General features: G+C 33.3%; 1 protein-coding gene and 1 long non-coding RNA gene across 2 annotated transcripts; one reads left to right on the forward strand and one right to left on the reverse strand.

Moving 5' to 3' along the window:
• The first annotated feature begins 482 nt into the window (after nucleotides 1-482).
• Nucleotides 483-1031, forward strand: LOC114374689. The gene is made up of 2 exons (XR_003658609.1): nucleotides 483-551; nucleotides 703-1031. It is a non-coding gene; the product is annotated as an uncharacterized LOC114374689 (long non-coding RNA).
• A 1860-nt stretch (nucleotides 1032-2891) lies between these two features.
• Nucleotides 2892-13449, reverse strand: LOC114374700. The gene is made up of 11 exons (XM_028332373.1): nucleotides 13248-13449; nucleotides 12568-12666; nucleotides 11870-12013; nucleotides 10425-11327; nucleotides 9680-9745; nucleotides 7213-8296; nucleotides 6557-6846; nucleotides 5529-5635; nucleotides 4151-4301; nucleotides 3545-3697; nucleotides 2892-3309 (listed from the first exon to the last, which is right to left on the reverse strand). The coding sequence occupies exons 1-11, from the start codon at nucleotides 13302-13304 to the stop codon at nucleotides 3169-3171; spliced, it is 3195 nt and encodes a 1064-aa protein (XP_028188174.1). The 5' UTR covers nucleotides 13305-13449; the 3' UTR covers nucleotides 2892-3168.
• Between the last annotated feature and the right edge of the window lie 425 nt (nucleotides 13450-13874).

Raw genomic sequence — 13874 nt, forward strand, 5'->3', positions numbered from 1 at the left:
GATTCTTATATGGTATATTTTCTCTTTCTCTCTCTCCAAGAAAAAAATAATTATGGTGACAACAATGGTAATCATGGTAATGGTTGTGGTAGTATTTATGGCAATGATGATCATGATGATCTTTTACGATGTGATAAATTCGATCTTTTACATATTTGATTTCTCTACTTTGTTAATCTTTTAAAAAATTTCTGATTAAATAAGATTTTATTTTAAATTTAAAATATTTTTAATCTAAACTTTTCATTTTAATTTAACAGTTGAAATTGATATTTTCATTCTCACATGTAATAATTATTTTCATGTTGTATTATTTTTCCTTTCTTTCTCTCTGTATATATAATTAATGCATCGTTGAATAAAATATTATATTTACATTTATTGCTTGAGTTAGGACCATTATTAATACAATAAAAAAATAGTTATCTTGCTTTTTGGGTCAAGTATATATACACGTGCTTGAAGACCATGTTTTACGAATATGATGGACTCTTCAAGGTATTTCGTTGGCAAACTGGCAATCTTATTAGCTTTCTTCATTGTGGCTTCAAGTGAGAAATAATGTTTTATTTTCATTCTCTCCCATCCCCCAACTCAAATGAGTCAATTTCCTATACATTACATTTTTATTTTTTACTCAAACCAAATTTTTCACATGCTATATAAAATTTATGTTGTTCTTATGATTATTTGGGAATGCAGGTATGTGCATTGAATCAAAAGTAAAACCCATTTTAGGGCCCAGTCGAGTACAATGTTTCTTCGACTTTCAGTGTAAAATTGGATGTCCGTTTCCAATTTGTGGCTGCAATCTCAAATGTGTTGGCCACAAGTGTCAATGTCTAGGGTCAACAACTTCAACCAATAATTTTCTTAATCGAGTACCCCTAGATTGAGTACCAGAATCTTGTGATGCAATTATCAAGTTCTAAATAATAATTGTTCATTATCATGAATAATGAATTATTGCATCTCTTATGTATCTAAACATTACATAATCAATACTAATAAAATTTAAGCTTTACTTTTTCCTTATTTTTTCTTGATTAATACTTACATTTGATTTACTTTCAAGATAGGGTTAAACTAGGTGATGCAAAAATGAAAAAAAGTTTCTTAATGAGTAGACATTTTGTTAATAAATTATCTTTGATTTAATCATGTTAATTATTTATTATGAATTCGATCTTTGATCTGTGCATATGAAAAAATATTTGTTAAGAGAAGTTAATCTTTTAAATGAATTTTAGTATCTCAAGGGATTAATTTTTTATTTTCAATCAAAAAATACCTTGATTACAAATAACAAATGAAGATAATAATTTTGTATTTCATTAAACTTAAAAAATCGCTTTTTATATATATATGACACCTCACCCGTTAAGGATTTATAATTTATTTTGGCTAATGACTTAGAGATTCATAAATGTTTCTCTCGTGATTTGGAGTTGATTTAGTTTTGCGACACTTTTCATCTCTATGTTAAATGAAAAACTAATGAAAATAAACAAAACAAATTGAGGTGGCCATTTTAAAGCTTGAAACACCACTACCTTCCTTGTGACCTCGTAGACATGTTGATTTCTCTGCTTTTCGCAACTTTACCTCATTTTAAGCCTCAATTTCATACCTTTTAAATAGTTAAAATAAATTAACTTTAGTTACATTTATATTTTAGTATAAAAATTGAATGGCATCCATATTTTTATACCCAAGTTCAATTATATTTGTAAAAAATAAATGGAACAATTATTGTTTTTGCCTCGATCGAACAAATGAATGCTTATGGAACAACCCCCCGCTTGCCTCCTATCATGGATTTGGCAGCTGGTAATCTTTGGATGCCACTAGTATGTTCTAATAATTAATTTACAAAAGAATAAAATAATAAATTAATGAAAATAAGTTAAATAACAAAATTTTACATTAAATTAGGGATATTTGATGAAGGATTAAATTTTGAATGATTTACCGTGTATGTGATATACATAATCTTTTGCTCTTCTCTAAACTCAACATCACTAACAATGGTGGAAATATCTCTCTCTCAAAAAGGTATCTAAACTCAACATCAGTAACAATGGTGGAAATATCTCTCTCAAAAAGGTCTTCAACATGGGATGCTTAAACACTTCAAAAGTTTTCCTATTTATAAAAGATGAGCTTAACTTGTTTTAAGAGTGATTAATGGATGACAATAAATATTTACATTTCAAGTACTCTTGGAAACTCGAAACTTCAATTTCTAAGTTGTGCCTAAAATTCTTGAGGTGAAAAAATAATACTAGAACTTATTGAACGGAATATTTGTTGTCTGTAACCAAATTTTGTCCATATTATTATTTATTAACATAATATTTGTTGTTCATCATGTGCAATGTAACTATATAAATATTTTGATAGAGAATTTTTTTCGTCTATAATTATCCTATCCTCCAATAGGATTATCTTTATTGAAGAATGAATACATGTGATCTGAAAAAAAAAATGATTGCTAGCTTCAGTATAGAGATTCATTATAGATAGATTGCATACGCTGAAAAACATCTGATGAAAACTAAGTTATATTTTTTTTCTTTATAAAATGGCATGCAAACGAACTTAGTAATACTAGACATGTTGTCAAAGCATGATATGAATTGCATATCATTTTCATACTCCTTAACCCAATTCAATAAATAATTCAATTTAACCACTCGAACAAAATATTGGTCTATATAACTTGTCCTACTCCTATATTTCATACACGATTATTACGGGAGGAATCATATTAACAATATTTGAGATGCATTTGATAGCTCATTTATAAGCTTATGAAGCATACAAGAACAAGCTAAACAACTTATAGGAAAGATATCAACCGCAAGGACGGATCTAGGATGTTGTGTTCAGGGAAGCTTTCCTCACAAATTTTTTAAATTATTCATAAAATGTATATGTATATTTACAAATTGTCTCCATACTTTTAAATGTAGTAAAAAAAATCAATACATAATATGCATATTGCCCTCACAGAATTACATACATGAATAATGTCTCCGTAAAAACTTAAAATTTCTGAATCTGCCATTGTGTGAGCCCCTTCTATAAATCAAAATAAGATCTTCAAATTGCTCCAGAAGCCATCACTGATAGTGTGGGTTAATAGATAGTTGCTGAGAGAATATTTTATATTTCTTCACTCATATCCGAAGAACTTGGAACTTCAGAGACTTTAACGTTAACAAATGGCAAAGAAAGTGTATTCTTTTCTTCCGTGAAAGGAAGTAACTTTCCTGAATACAAGCTCTTAATGATCCAGCTAAAAGGCTGCAAGAGAAAATCAACAGGGAATTCAGAAACACCCACACCTCACAAATAAGCATATAAAATAGAGCATGATAAGGGAGAGGGATTAATCATAAAAATCCATGAAAGATTGAAATGTCAAGAATTTTCACATGATAAACCATGAAATGGCAGAATTTTTTGGCATGTTGATGCACAACCAAAAACTTCTCTTTACAAATTATATTCAAATCTGAAATAAAGAATTACTAATTACCATGATGGGGATGTTCCGCTCCTTGGCACAGTGCTTCAGATGACGTGATATTGTAGCCTTATCTTCAACTACAATAGCTCCAACCAAAGTCCTTTCCTCATCAGTGCTCCATTCTAACCCTTGAAGAGTTTTGAACACATGTCCACCTCCATGCTGTGCAACACAAACATGCACAAACTCACAGTTATTAGAAAATGCTGAGACCATTAGTATAATCTGTATCAGTACTTACACACCTACATTGCATCGTTACATTAAAGTTGTAAATTTAGATAACTTCAGATTAGACATGATAGCATTGATATTTGTAAGAAGTCTTGTATGCACACAAGATATCTCAACTACATAAGGATTTCATTACATTCCAAAGTCATCAAATGTAAGTCCATTGCCATAAATGACCGATTAGTTTTAGAAACTAAGAAATTCAAACCAAAATTGTAAAGAAAAACTCTCTTCTTTATTTATAAAAAATTAAAACATAAATTAGTAAAATACAATTAAAAATTGGTAAAAAAGTAGAAATTTTACACCATAAAAGTAGGGCATATCAAGGGTCAACTTAAGATGAGCGAAGAAAAAGAAAAGGTAAAAGAATGATCTTACCTTGATGATACATGCCAATTTGGTGCAGAAACTAGGCTTCCCATGGAGCAGAATTCCTACTCTTTCAAAAATATCTTTTTGGTTTCTGTGATGAATTGTTGTCCCAATCCTGGTCCACTTCATGTCTTTTCGATTTGGAAGAATCATGTATCTAATACAATGAAACCAGAATCATAAAACTATGGAGAAGGATTTAAAGATCTTGACAGCACATATCATTAAAATTGGAGACAATGTCTAATATTTCTACAGATTTTATTAGAGTATACTTACTCTATATTGGTCTTATCTCTAGCCAATGTGAGACTTGATTTTTTTCCAGTACACTCCCTCACGCCCAACACTTTTGGACTTGGTGCGTGGATGACATGGTGGGTGACTCATTTAATGGATCTAGGATAAAGTTCTAATACCATCTTAGAATGTGGGTTTGGGCCTAACTCAACCCCAAAAGAACTCATAGAGTGAGGATTGCCCTCCACTTATATACTCTATATTGGATTCTTTCCATTCCAAATCCAAGTGTGGGTGGATCAAGTACCAGCTGCTCAAATAGATAATGGGTCTATATCTAAGTTAGGGAATGTGTATGTGAGAGGTGCTAGAGATGTTTGACTGAAAGGGGAAGGGAAGAAACATGTGGGTGAGGGCGTGTCCACTTAGACACCCAAGAGAGAGCAGAGGTAAGGGAAAATAAAGAGAGAATTCAGTTAGGGAGTAATTAGCAACAAACTGTATTGACACCAAAAATAGAAGTGAACTTATATTTCTGATTGTATTAAATGGCTACAATGGTTAGAATCGCTCCTCAAAGCTCAGTCCCTACAATTCCCACTTCACTCTCCATCTCCCCATCCATTCCATTACTTCCCTCTAAATACCTTTTCTCTCTCTCTCCTTCTATGATTCCCACATCTCCTTCCACTCCCCTATTACCAGCTGACATTTCTGTTATTTCTTCCTTTACCATTTCTTTCCTCCACATCTTTTGCCACCTGTCTATTTTTCCTCACGTATACCCGCAGGCCTTTCTCTTTAGACCAAATATTCACATTTCCCCCTCTTACATTCCTTTCTACCCTCTCCTATAAACATTTACATTGGGCCTATCAGAGAGAGAGAGGGTATGGAATGTTTTTGTGATCATAGAAACTTTCCTAGTGACTGAGGAGTGCCTCTGTATAAAGCATAGGCTTGGGTTGGAGTGCATGATCAACTTCTGAGAATCATCTAATTACTGTTCCCTTTTTCATACTTATTCGTATTCGAATTAATATTGTTTCAGTGAGAGGGAGTATACCACTATGCATATTTATTGAAGAACAAGGAACAAAAAATTTACGAGAAGCAAAAGTCAATTTTAGATAATACAACTTACTTTTCAGGTTGCAAAATAGTTCTAGATGCAACACAATCAGTAATCCAATCAACTTTAAGTATTGAGGCACCAACAGCACAACCATATAAGAATTTGGTGGTTTGCAGCTGAGACAAACAACAGAAACTCCATCATATTGAGATAAATAATTCAATCATTGTGTTAGGGACCAAATCACAGACAAAATAATGAATTTGGGAAATGTATGTATTATTCGCTGAAAAAACGAAGTGCAGAAGGAGTATAATCCTACAGCCACAGAGCTAGGCTCCTACAGAAAGGCTACGGCCCTCTGTCCATAACTGAATTTCTAAAGTTTCAGATACCCCTCTCACTCAATGACACTTCCCTAAATACCCTCAGATCCTCCCTCACACTTTTGGCAATTCTGTTACTCCTTTTGCCACCTCACCTTTCCTCTTCTCACCCTTGTTTCCTCAAACATACACCCTCCAAATCTTGAGCTTCTCATCAATGTCCAAGCCCACACTCCCAATCCTATCACTTTGTATGGAACAACATAATAATTAATGTTGTGCAATTTGTCCATTACTTATTTTAATAGAAAAAATACTCTTTGAGCTTTGCATAAATATTCAGTTAGATGTGAATTTCCAACTATTAACATATATGGAAAGATTAAGTCTGAGAATGAAAAGAGGCAACTCAAAACCATTGTGTCCTTCAACTCCAAGCCATTACTAGGCCCTACTAATAGACACAGAAAGCCTCTAATAATTGGTGCCTAATGGGTAAATTATCTATTTTCCACAATAATTATGATCATAATTACCATATGTTGCAGATATAAAGATCAATCAAGTCCTTATCACTAGATAGGCATCTTGTGTGTAATTTTACTTGTTAGAGAGTGCAATTTAATTGTTGAAATGAATCCCCAGTGCCATAAAGTAGGAACAAGAGATTAACATAAACGAAGAAAGAAAGCTATGACACAATTAGCCGAAGTTTTAAGCATTAGTTTTAACATAATAGACATAAGGTTATATTGATCATTAGAAACAAACCTTTCTCATACAAAGAATAATGGGAAAGTGATATAAAGTTGAATTTCTCTTCCCCCCTGAATTTTGTGGAGAGGGAATATCATAAAGAACCACCCCACCAGAATTCCTTATAAGTGCTTCCATGTTCCTTTCCTTCTGACTAGATATTCCGGTGAGAAGGAACTCTATACCTTGAAATATAAATTCATTCACTGCACTTCTGCAATAATTTGTCAAAGAATGTTTCATACATGGCACAGAAGTGGTCAATGACTTTGAAACTCGTCCCCTTTTTGCTCTAACAGATGAACCTACATTGTTTTAGCAAAAAATTAGCAAAACCCAATATATAAAACTGAAATATACATTCCTATTAGAGAATAGAGATGTAATATAATCATTCATGTGTCTTCACATAACAAAGTTTTTGGGATAGTTGGTTCATGATATGGTATTAGAGCCTCTATGAGCAAGTGGTCTCCTCAAAATATCAGCACAAGGTAGGAGGATTTATGCATTATCCACATGTTAAGAGCCCAAAGAACTTTTGGGTGAGGGAACATGCTAGACATTAAATATAAAACCATTCATGTGTTTTCAGTTTCACCTAACAGCTTAAGCTTTCGGGATCGTTGTTCGAAGTCTTAGCAATTAGACAAATTGAACTAAAGACTTACATCTTTTATGTGAGGATTCCAACTTTGAGCATTTCCTTTTTGGATGAAGCTCCTCCACTTTTTCTGAGAAATGTACTTGCTTTCTGACTCTAACATGTCCACTGTGTACATTATTGCTCTCTAGCTGCAGTTTATTAAGATTATTGTTCTGCCGATTTTGAGCAACAGCTTCTGGTACTACATGCTGCGTCATAATTTTCTCTACACTGATACCATTTGCAACATTCATAGGGCCCTGCAAACACCGGCGTATCCGATGATTTAGAATAAGAGGTGATCTCCTGTTTTGTGTTGGTTCTGTTGAAATGTCACTTGCATCTGCTGCTTTTAACTCATTGCCACTCTTGTCATCTGTTATTTCAAGAGTTGACTTATGATCAACCAAAGGCTGATTATCTTCTTTGTTTTTGTTTTCATCTGCATGCTTTGAAGCAGATTGGCTCTGTGAAATCTTTGTGCCCAAGGATGCAGCACTACCCATACTCTGATCGGTTGGAAGTTCATCCAAATTATACTTTAGGTTGAAATCTTGGTTTGGTATAATCATGCTATAAGTCTTAAGACAAGTATGTTCAATCCTTGTTAACTTCCCAGTGATTTGTTCATCCATCATTGTTTCAGTGATTGGAATATCTTTACCATCTGATATAGACATAATTTTCTCATCACTACAGCCAAATTTTACATTCTTATCTAAGATACTTTGAAAATTGTCCACCTCAAATTCAGAGATGGATGGGACAAAATCCTTAGTATCATTTTTTTTGTCAATATCAGTATTATAGTTGACATGCTCTAAGGAAAGGCTACACGGAACAACTGAACAAAGAGGATCAGTCAATGATAGACTAGAACATCTGATCACATCTTGAGACTGCAATATGCCCTCATCACGTTTGTTGTGTGAGTCTTCAGAAGGCACACTTAGCTGAGAACCAATGGAACACTTGGGATGATGTTTCAGCACAAAGGAATTCTCATCTGGAACAATATCTACAGATTCTGTAAGAAAGCTTGTCTCTCTGACGAGAATCTTCGGAATCCATTTTGCATTGTTCTGATTTAATGAAGATGAATCTAATTCCTTCCAAAAGGAAAACAGAGTAGTTAAAATACATGTAAAACAAGAAAGGGTATCAAGATGCTTAAATTCATGAAAGAATGTACACATGCAATATAAATCATCTGAGAAAAGGAATGCACATTTGAAATGAACATAAAAATGTAGGGATGGTGCACAGAAAGTAAAAAGGAACAAAAGGACAGGCACTTAGTAAAAGAAAGAATATGATTTGACAGAAATTTTCCTCCAACCAGAATAAAAGTTCCACTTACAGGCATGATAATTTAGCATTCCATACAGCCACACAAGCACCTGATATGGAAACAGTGGTTTATTTTGTATCTCATCAACATGGATGGAAATCAAAATATGTAGAAAATTAGGTATGCGTAGTTTCCTTTTGTTCCATCAGTCAAGTGTTCATTAAATATCCATACAATGATGGCAACAATAAAGCGCTAACGCATTCTTGATGGAGGACTACAACCAACAGCCATGAATAGATAGCTAGCCAATCCCTAATGTTCAGCGTGAACTTGCAGAATGTTCTACATAAACATTGAAAAATTCTATGAACAGTCCCATTTTCCATCAGATACCAACTATCGGCGTAATATCTTGGAATTCAAAATTGTGCCACCCAACTTCATGATTTTAGGCAAAGTAAAAACTCAGGATATAGAATGTCTTCCATATTTCTCTGAAAAGTAATTAGCAGTAAGCTGCTTCTAAAGAAACAGTTCCAAGACTCATAATATTTAACCATTTTTTAAGATTTTAGAATTATTAAATATATCAACAGTATATAACTATACACGACATCAGAAATCAATGCTTGAGTTAGAATTCAGTTATTATGAATCTATTGGCTTTATATATGACAGGTTGCAGCATTAAATTGTCACAAAGGTTACAATAACCTCAACTTCACTACAATGTTACTTTTTTCTTTACATCATTCTGTGAGCTGTTAACTGTCAAAGAACCAAGCATTATTATTATTATGTATGGTAATTATGTGTCAAATGTTGACCACACACGCATGTAAGTATGTTTATATTGACAACAGTAACTGAAGTGTAAAATGATATCCCTAATAAATGCTAATTGTAATCAAGTCATACAGACATTAACATGTACTATATTTAACAATTATAAAGTCTAAAGGAAATTTGGAAACACATAGAAGCTAATATCCTCACATCCTCACATCTTCCCTCTTCTCCAGAATAGGCAATAGCCTTTTTGGTTTCAACAGGATCTCATCATTTCTTCAAGAAACATGACTCATATCAATTTCAAGGGTAACTCAACATGTCTGTGTTAACTAGAATATCAACAGAAAATGACAATTTGTATGACTAGAAGAAATGATAAGTGAAAGAAAAAGAAGAAACACCACACCTTACATGTCCAACCCCCTAACCAGCGGCTTCTAAATCTTTCCGGATCTGGGTAAGTTGCCCAATTCTGGAGAAAGAAAGGCAACGAAAATGATGAGAAAGCTCTTAAAACTCACTGAAATTTCCAGAATTCTCAACAAGTGGCAAGTTGACACTGTTTGGTGGCTTGATTGAAGTCAAACCAACCATAGTCAACCCAACTGTCTGGAAAGTGGAAATCAATGTAGCATCAATTACATTATAGAAAAATCCAGTAATACTGGTGAATGCTGATCACAAATAACTCAGACAGACAATACCCAACAATGAGACTGCTAATTTGTTCTTTTATTCATCAATACATTCTTTTCAATTTCAGTTGCAGTAACTATTTAAAGATATAAAACATATGAACAATTCATATATCTTCACCATACAGCTTAAGCTTTTGGGATAGTTGATTTGTGACATGATATTGATATCAAAGCCTCTACAACCAAGTGGTCTTCAGTTTGAACCTTGTCATCCCCATTCTAATAAAATGTTAAATTTAAATGCAAGGTAGGTGGTATGCATTATGCAGTATGGACGCTTAAATCCCAAAGAACTCTTTCATGAGGGGGTATTTAAAGATATTAAGTAAAAACCAATGATATGCCTTCACCTAATAGCCTAAGCTTTTGGAATAGTTGGTTCAAGACAAGCTAAAATGTGGAGGTCCTCTCAACAGGTGGAACACAAAGTGAAAGGAAACGAAGCTAATTTACCTGGTTGGGGGCCAAAACATCAGTACTATACTTTATGCATTGATGAGAAATACGAAGATTATCATCAAAATGTTTGAGAGTGTTTTCACCCAAACCAGGATCATCAGAATGCATCTCTTTCTCACAATGTAAAGAATAACGAGGTGAGTCTTGCTGCACCTCCCTCTCCACATTAGCTTCTAACTGCTTTTGTTTAGATTTATCATCAAAATTGGCAAGCTGAGAAGTAAGCTCACCATCACTATGTTTATTATTGCATCTACTATCATTTTCAGCACCGGACACACCTTTTACTTGAAATATAGTTGAACTGCAAAGATTATTCTCAACAGGAACATCAATGGGTAAGCCTATATCTTCATAGGTATCTTCCATAATGAAATCATCCAAATCAGAAAGAGAATCACTATAGTTAGATTCCTCATTTGAGGATTGGAAGCCATCTTCCAACCCCTCAAGCCGTGCCTGCTTCACACGAAGTGCAACTTCAAGTACAGCTTCTGTACGCATTGTTTCTAAAACTGAGTCCATCTTCACTAAATCATGTATGACCAATGCCTCAGATGCAGCAATAGAAAGTTTAACTGCATTACTGACATCAGCACCTTCAAAATCTTTAACCTCAGATCCTTCTTTCTGTTGTCCAACAGAATCAATTGTATCAATGAGAGATTTCGAAGCACCCTTTTCCACGGTTTCTGGGATGAAAGTAGCCAATACATCTTGTTCACAGGTAAGAGGATCCATCATGGAATGCATGTTCTCTATAAAATCGGTAGGTTGAAAAGGTTGCAGTGACAAAACTTCACTTGGTTCAACTACATCATGTGATTCATTCATATCTTGATTCAAGCAAAAGAGTGAATCAACATCTGAAGAAAGACGCAGACTACAGTGAAACACCTGCTTCATTGAAATATAAATATATCAATGAACTCTTGGTCTTAAATGGAATTAACAGTACAAGTAATTTACCTAGTTGCTGAAATAAAATTTACAAACACACTTTAGTCTTAAATGGACAAGGCTACTTCTGTACTAAGCAGCATTGATAGGACGGTTATGTGAAGAATTTGTACTCTTTAGGCAGTTATGGTTCTAAATTATTAGTATCTGAGTAGTATTTATGACTTTAAGCAATTATGGATGTATGTAACAGTTATAGTGTTATATATGTGGTGTTACAAACATGTAGAAGAAAATTAATGTGTTAGTTTGTTGTTTGTTAAAGTCCTTGTTAGAGGAAATCAGGAAACCCTATGTAATAGATGTACCATTCTTCAAATTTGATCAACTGATTCAATTCTTGAGTCCAACAGTACACTTAAATAAAACATGTTTGGAATATGCACCAAAATGATACCATTAGTTTAGCCGTTAGCACCATATGTTGAATGAAAATAAAAGAAAAATATAGAGAAATTAAAAAGAAAAAAAAAACTCACATTTTCAGGAGATGAAGCAACACTAACAGGTGAACTATCGTCTCCAGATAAGAACAAATGACAACTTTTATATCTACCTTTTTCCCTTGATATTGCATTGAAATCTTTTTCGTCATTGCCATTTTCTTGAGAAGGTCCTAGATCCTTGTCATTTCAAAGAAGAGAATGGATCAACAAAAAAGTGACCAATCTAACAGTCCTAAGAGACTTTCAAAGTTGAATAACAAACATAAATTTAGTGAGTGGAAATTGAATTAACTACAAAACAATACATATGACTTTAAAATTAAAAACAACTTCTACAGTTAACTGTCCATTATCATGAAGACACTATATCCATGTAAAGATGGACAATATTCACCAAGCCATAACTAGAACTCATACATAGAAAAACAATCATCAATCCTTCATATACTAGATGTTAGAATGGTATCGTGGATATTCATTTTGTGATCGGCAGATATTGGATATCATCTGTAAAGTGTACTTGAATAAAATGAATAAACTCCACCTAGTCTTGGAAGCACAAAAGAGAATAGAACAGTAATATCAAAAGCAAGCAAGACTTGGAAGCATAATAGAGGTTTTATCCTCCACCTAGCCACCCTATCCTCTTCCCTCCATTGTACAGTACCCACACAAAAAATAAAATAAGACAAAAAGAAAAAAAGGATAAACTCGGAAAGAGAAATTCCAACTTTTGCTTCTTGGTATGAAGCGGCTTGAGACTCCTTAACAAATTCAATAGACCCATTTGTTCCAAGACTCTGAAGCCAGGATGGAAGCCATGCTACATCCTGCAATATGTTCATAACTTCATATGTCACATAGCATTACAAATTGAAGATACAAAAAGCTCAATAAACATAGAACCAGTCTTATATACAACATCATAAACAAAGACCAAAATCAGTGATTAGGACACATACATACATAAATACACAAATACATGCCCGCACACACACACTCAACAATTATAATCACAATGATCAGTTGCCTAAAATGTTGTTAATTCAGCTGCAATTTCAACCACAATGTAATTGCAAAGAACTCCCAATCCGCAATTATTGTAGAGTTCAGCTATGAGCAGCAATTGAGAACTATGACTATAATTTCAAAATATTTATACTTCACTTACAGAAACATACAAATTTCCCAAGAAACTAAAAGTAGGTATTTGCAGAAACTTGGCATTAGAAAAAATATAAATCGGTGTATAATTCAACAAGGAAAAAAAACAAGATCCCTAATAGTAAAACCCATGAAAGGGGGGGGGGGGGGGTTCGAGGTATCGATTTATTTATTTTTTTGCTCGTGTAGGATACAAATTAAAAAAAAAAATAGATAGAAGCAAAGAAAGCGAAGAAGCGTAACTAACCTCGGAGAAGTGAGGAGGACGAAGAGATTGGGTGGCCATGAAAGAAGATTCTCTCATGTCTCGGCACTTAGCAGGGATGAACTGAACTTTTTTTGGCGCCAAAGGATAGCATTCGCGGTTTAACTATGCGACGAACGAGGTTTATGGATTTATTTATTTACCGCCCCCAAAAACCCAAGTTGAGAGTCAGAGGTACAAATGGAAAGAGATGCTAACTTATTGGAAATTGGTAACCAAAATTTATTTTCATCTAATATCAAAGTACTCGTAATAATTTAACCTTAATTTTAGTATAGAAAAACATTCATTTAATTTTAAATTATTGATTTTAAAATTATTGGTATAAATTTTCTTCTCAGAGAAATGTAATTAATAAGGATAAAAATGACTCTTTTTCAAGAACAAAAATCATATTTAACCTATCTTTGTAATAAATGTTTTGTTTTTTTTAATGTAGTTAATAAGTCCCATAAAAAAATAGGTTAAGTTGTTGGCCTAATATGCTAAGTTCAAACACTAAATGCTAAGTTCAAACACATAGAGGAACTACATTCACTTTTTTTTCTTTTTCAAAAGATAGATGACAAAATTAATTAATTTGAAAGTATAAAGATTAAAAACACATTT

Source organism: Glycine soja, chromosome 11 (assembly GCF_004193775.1).
Source record: "Glycine soja cultivar W05 chromosome 11, ASM419377v2, whole genome shotgun sequence".
Lineage (NCBI taxonomy): Eukaryota > Viridiplantae > Streptophyta > Magnoliopsida > Fabales > Fabaceae > Glycine > Glycine soja.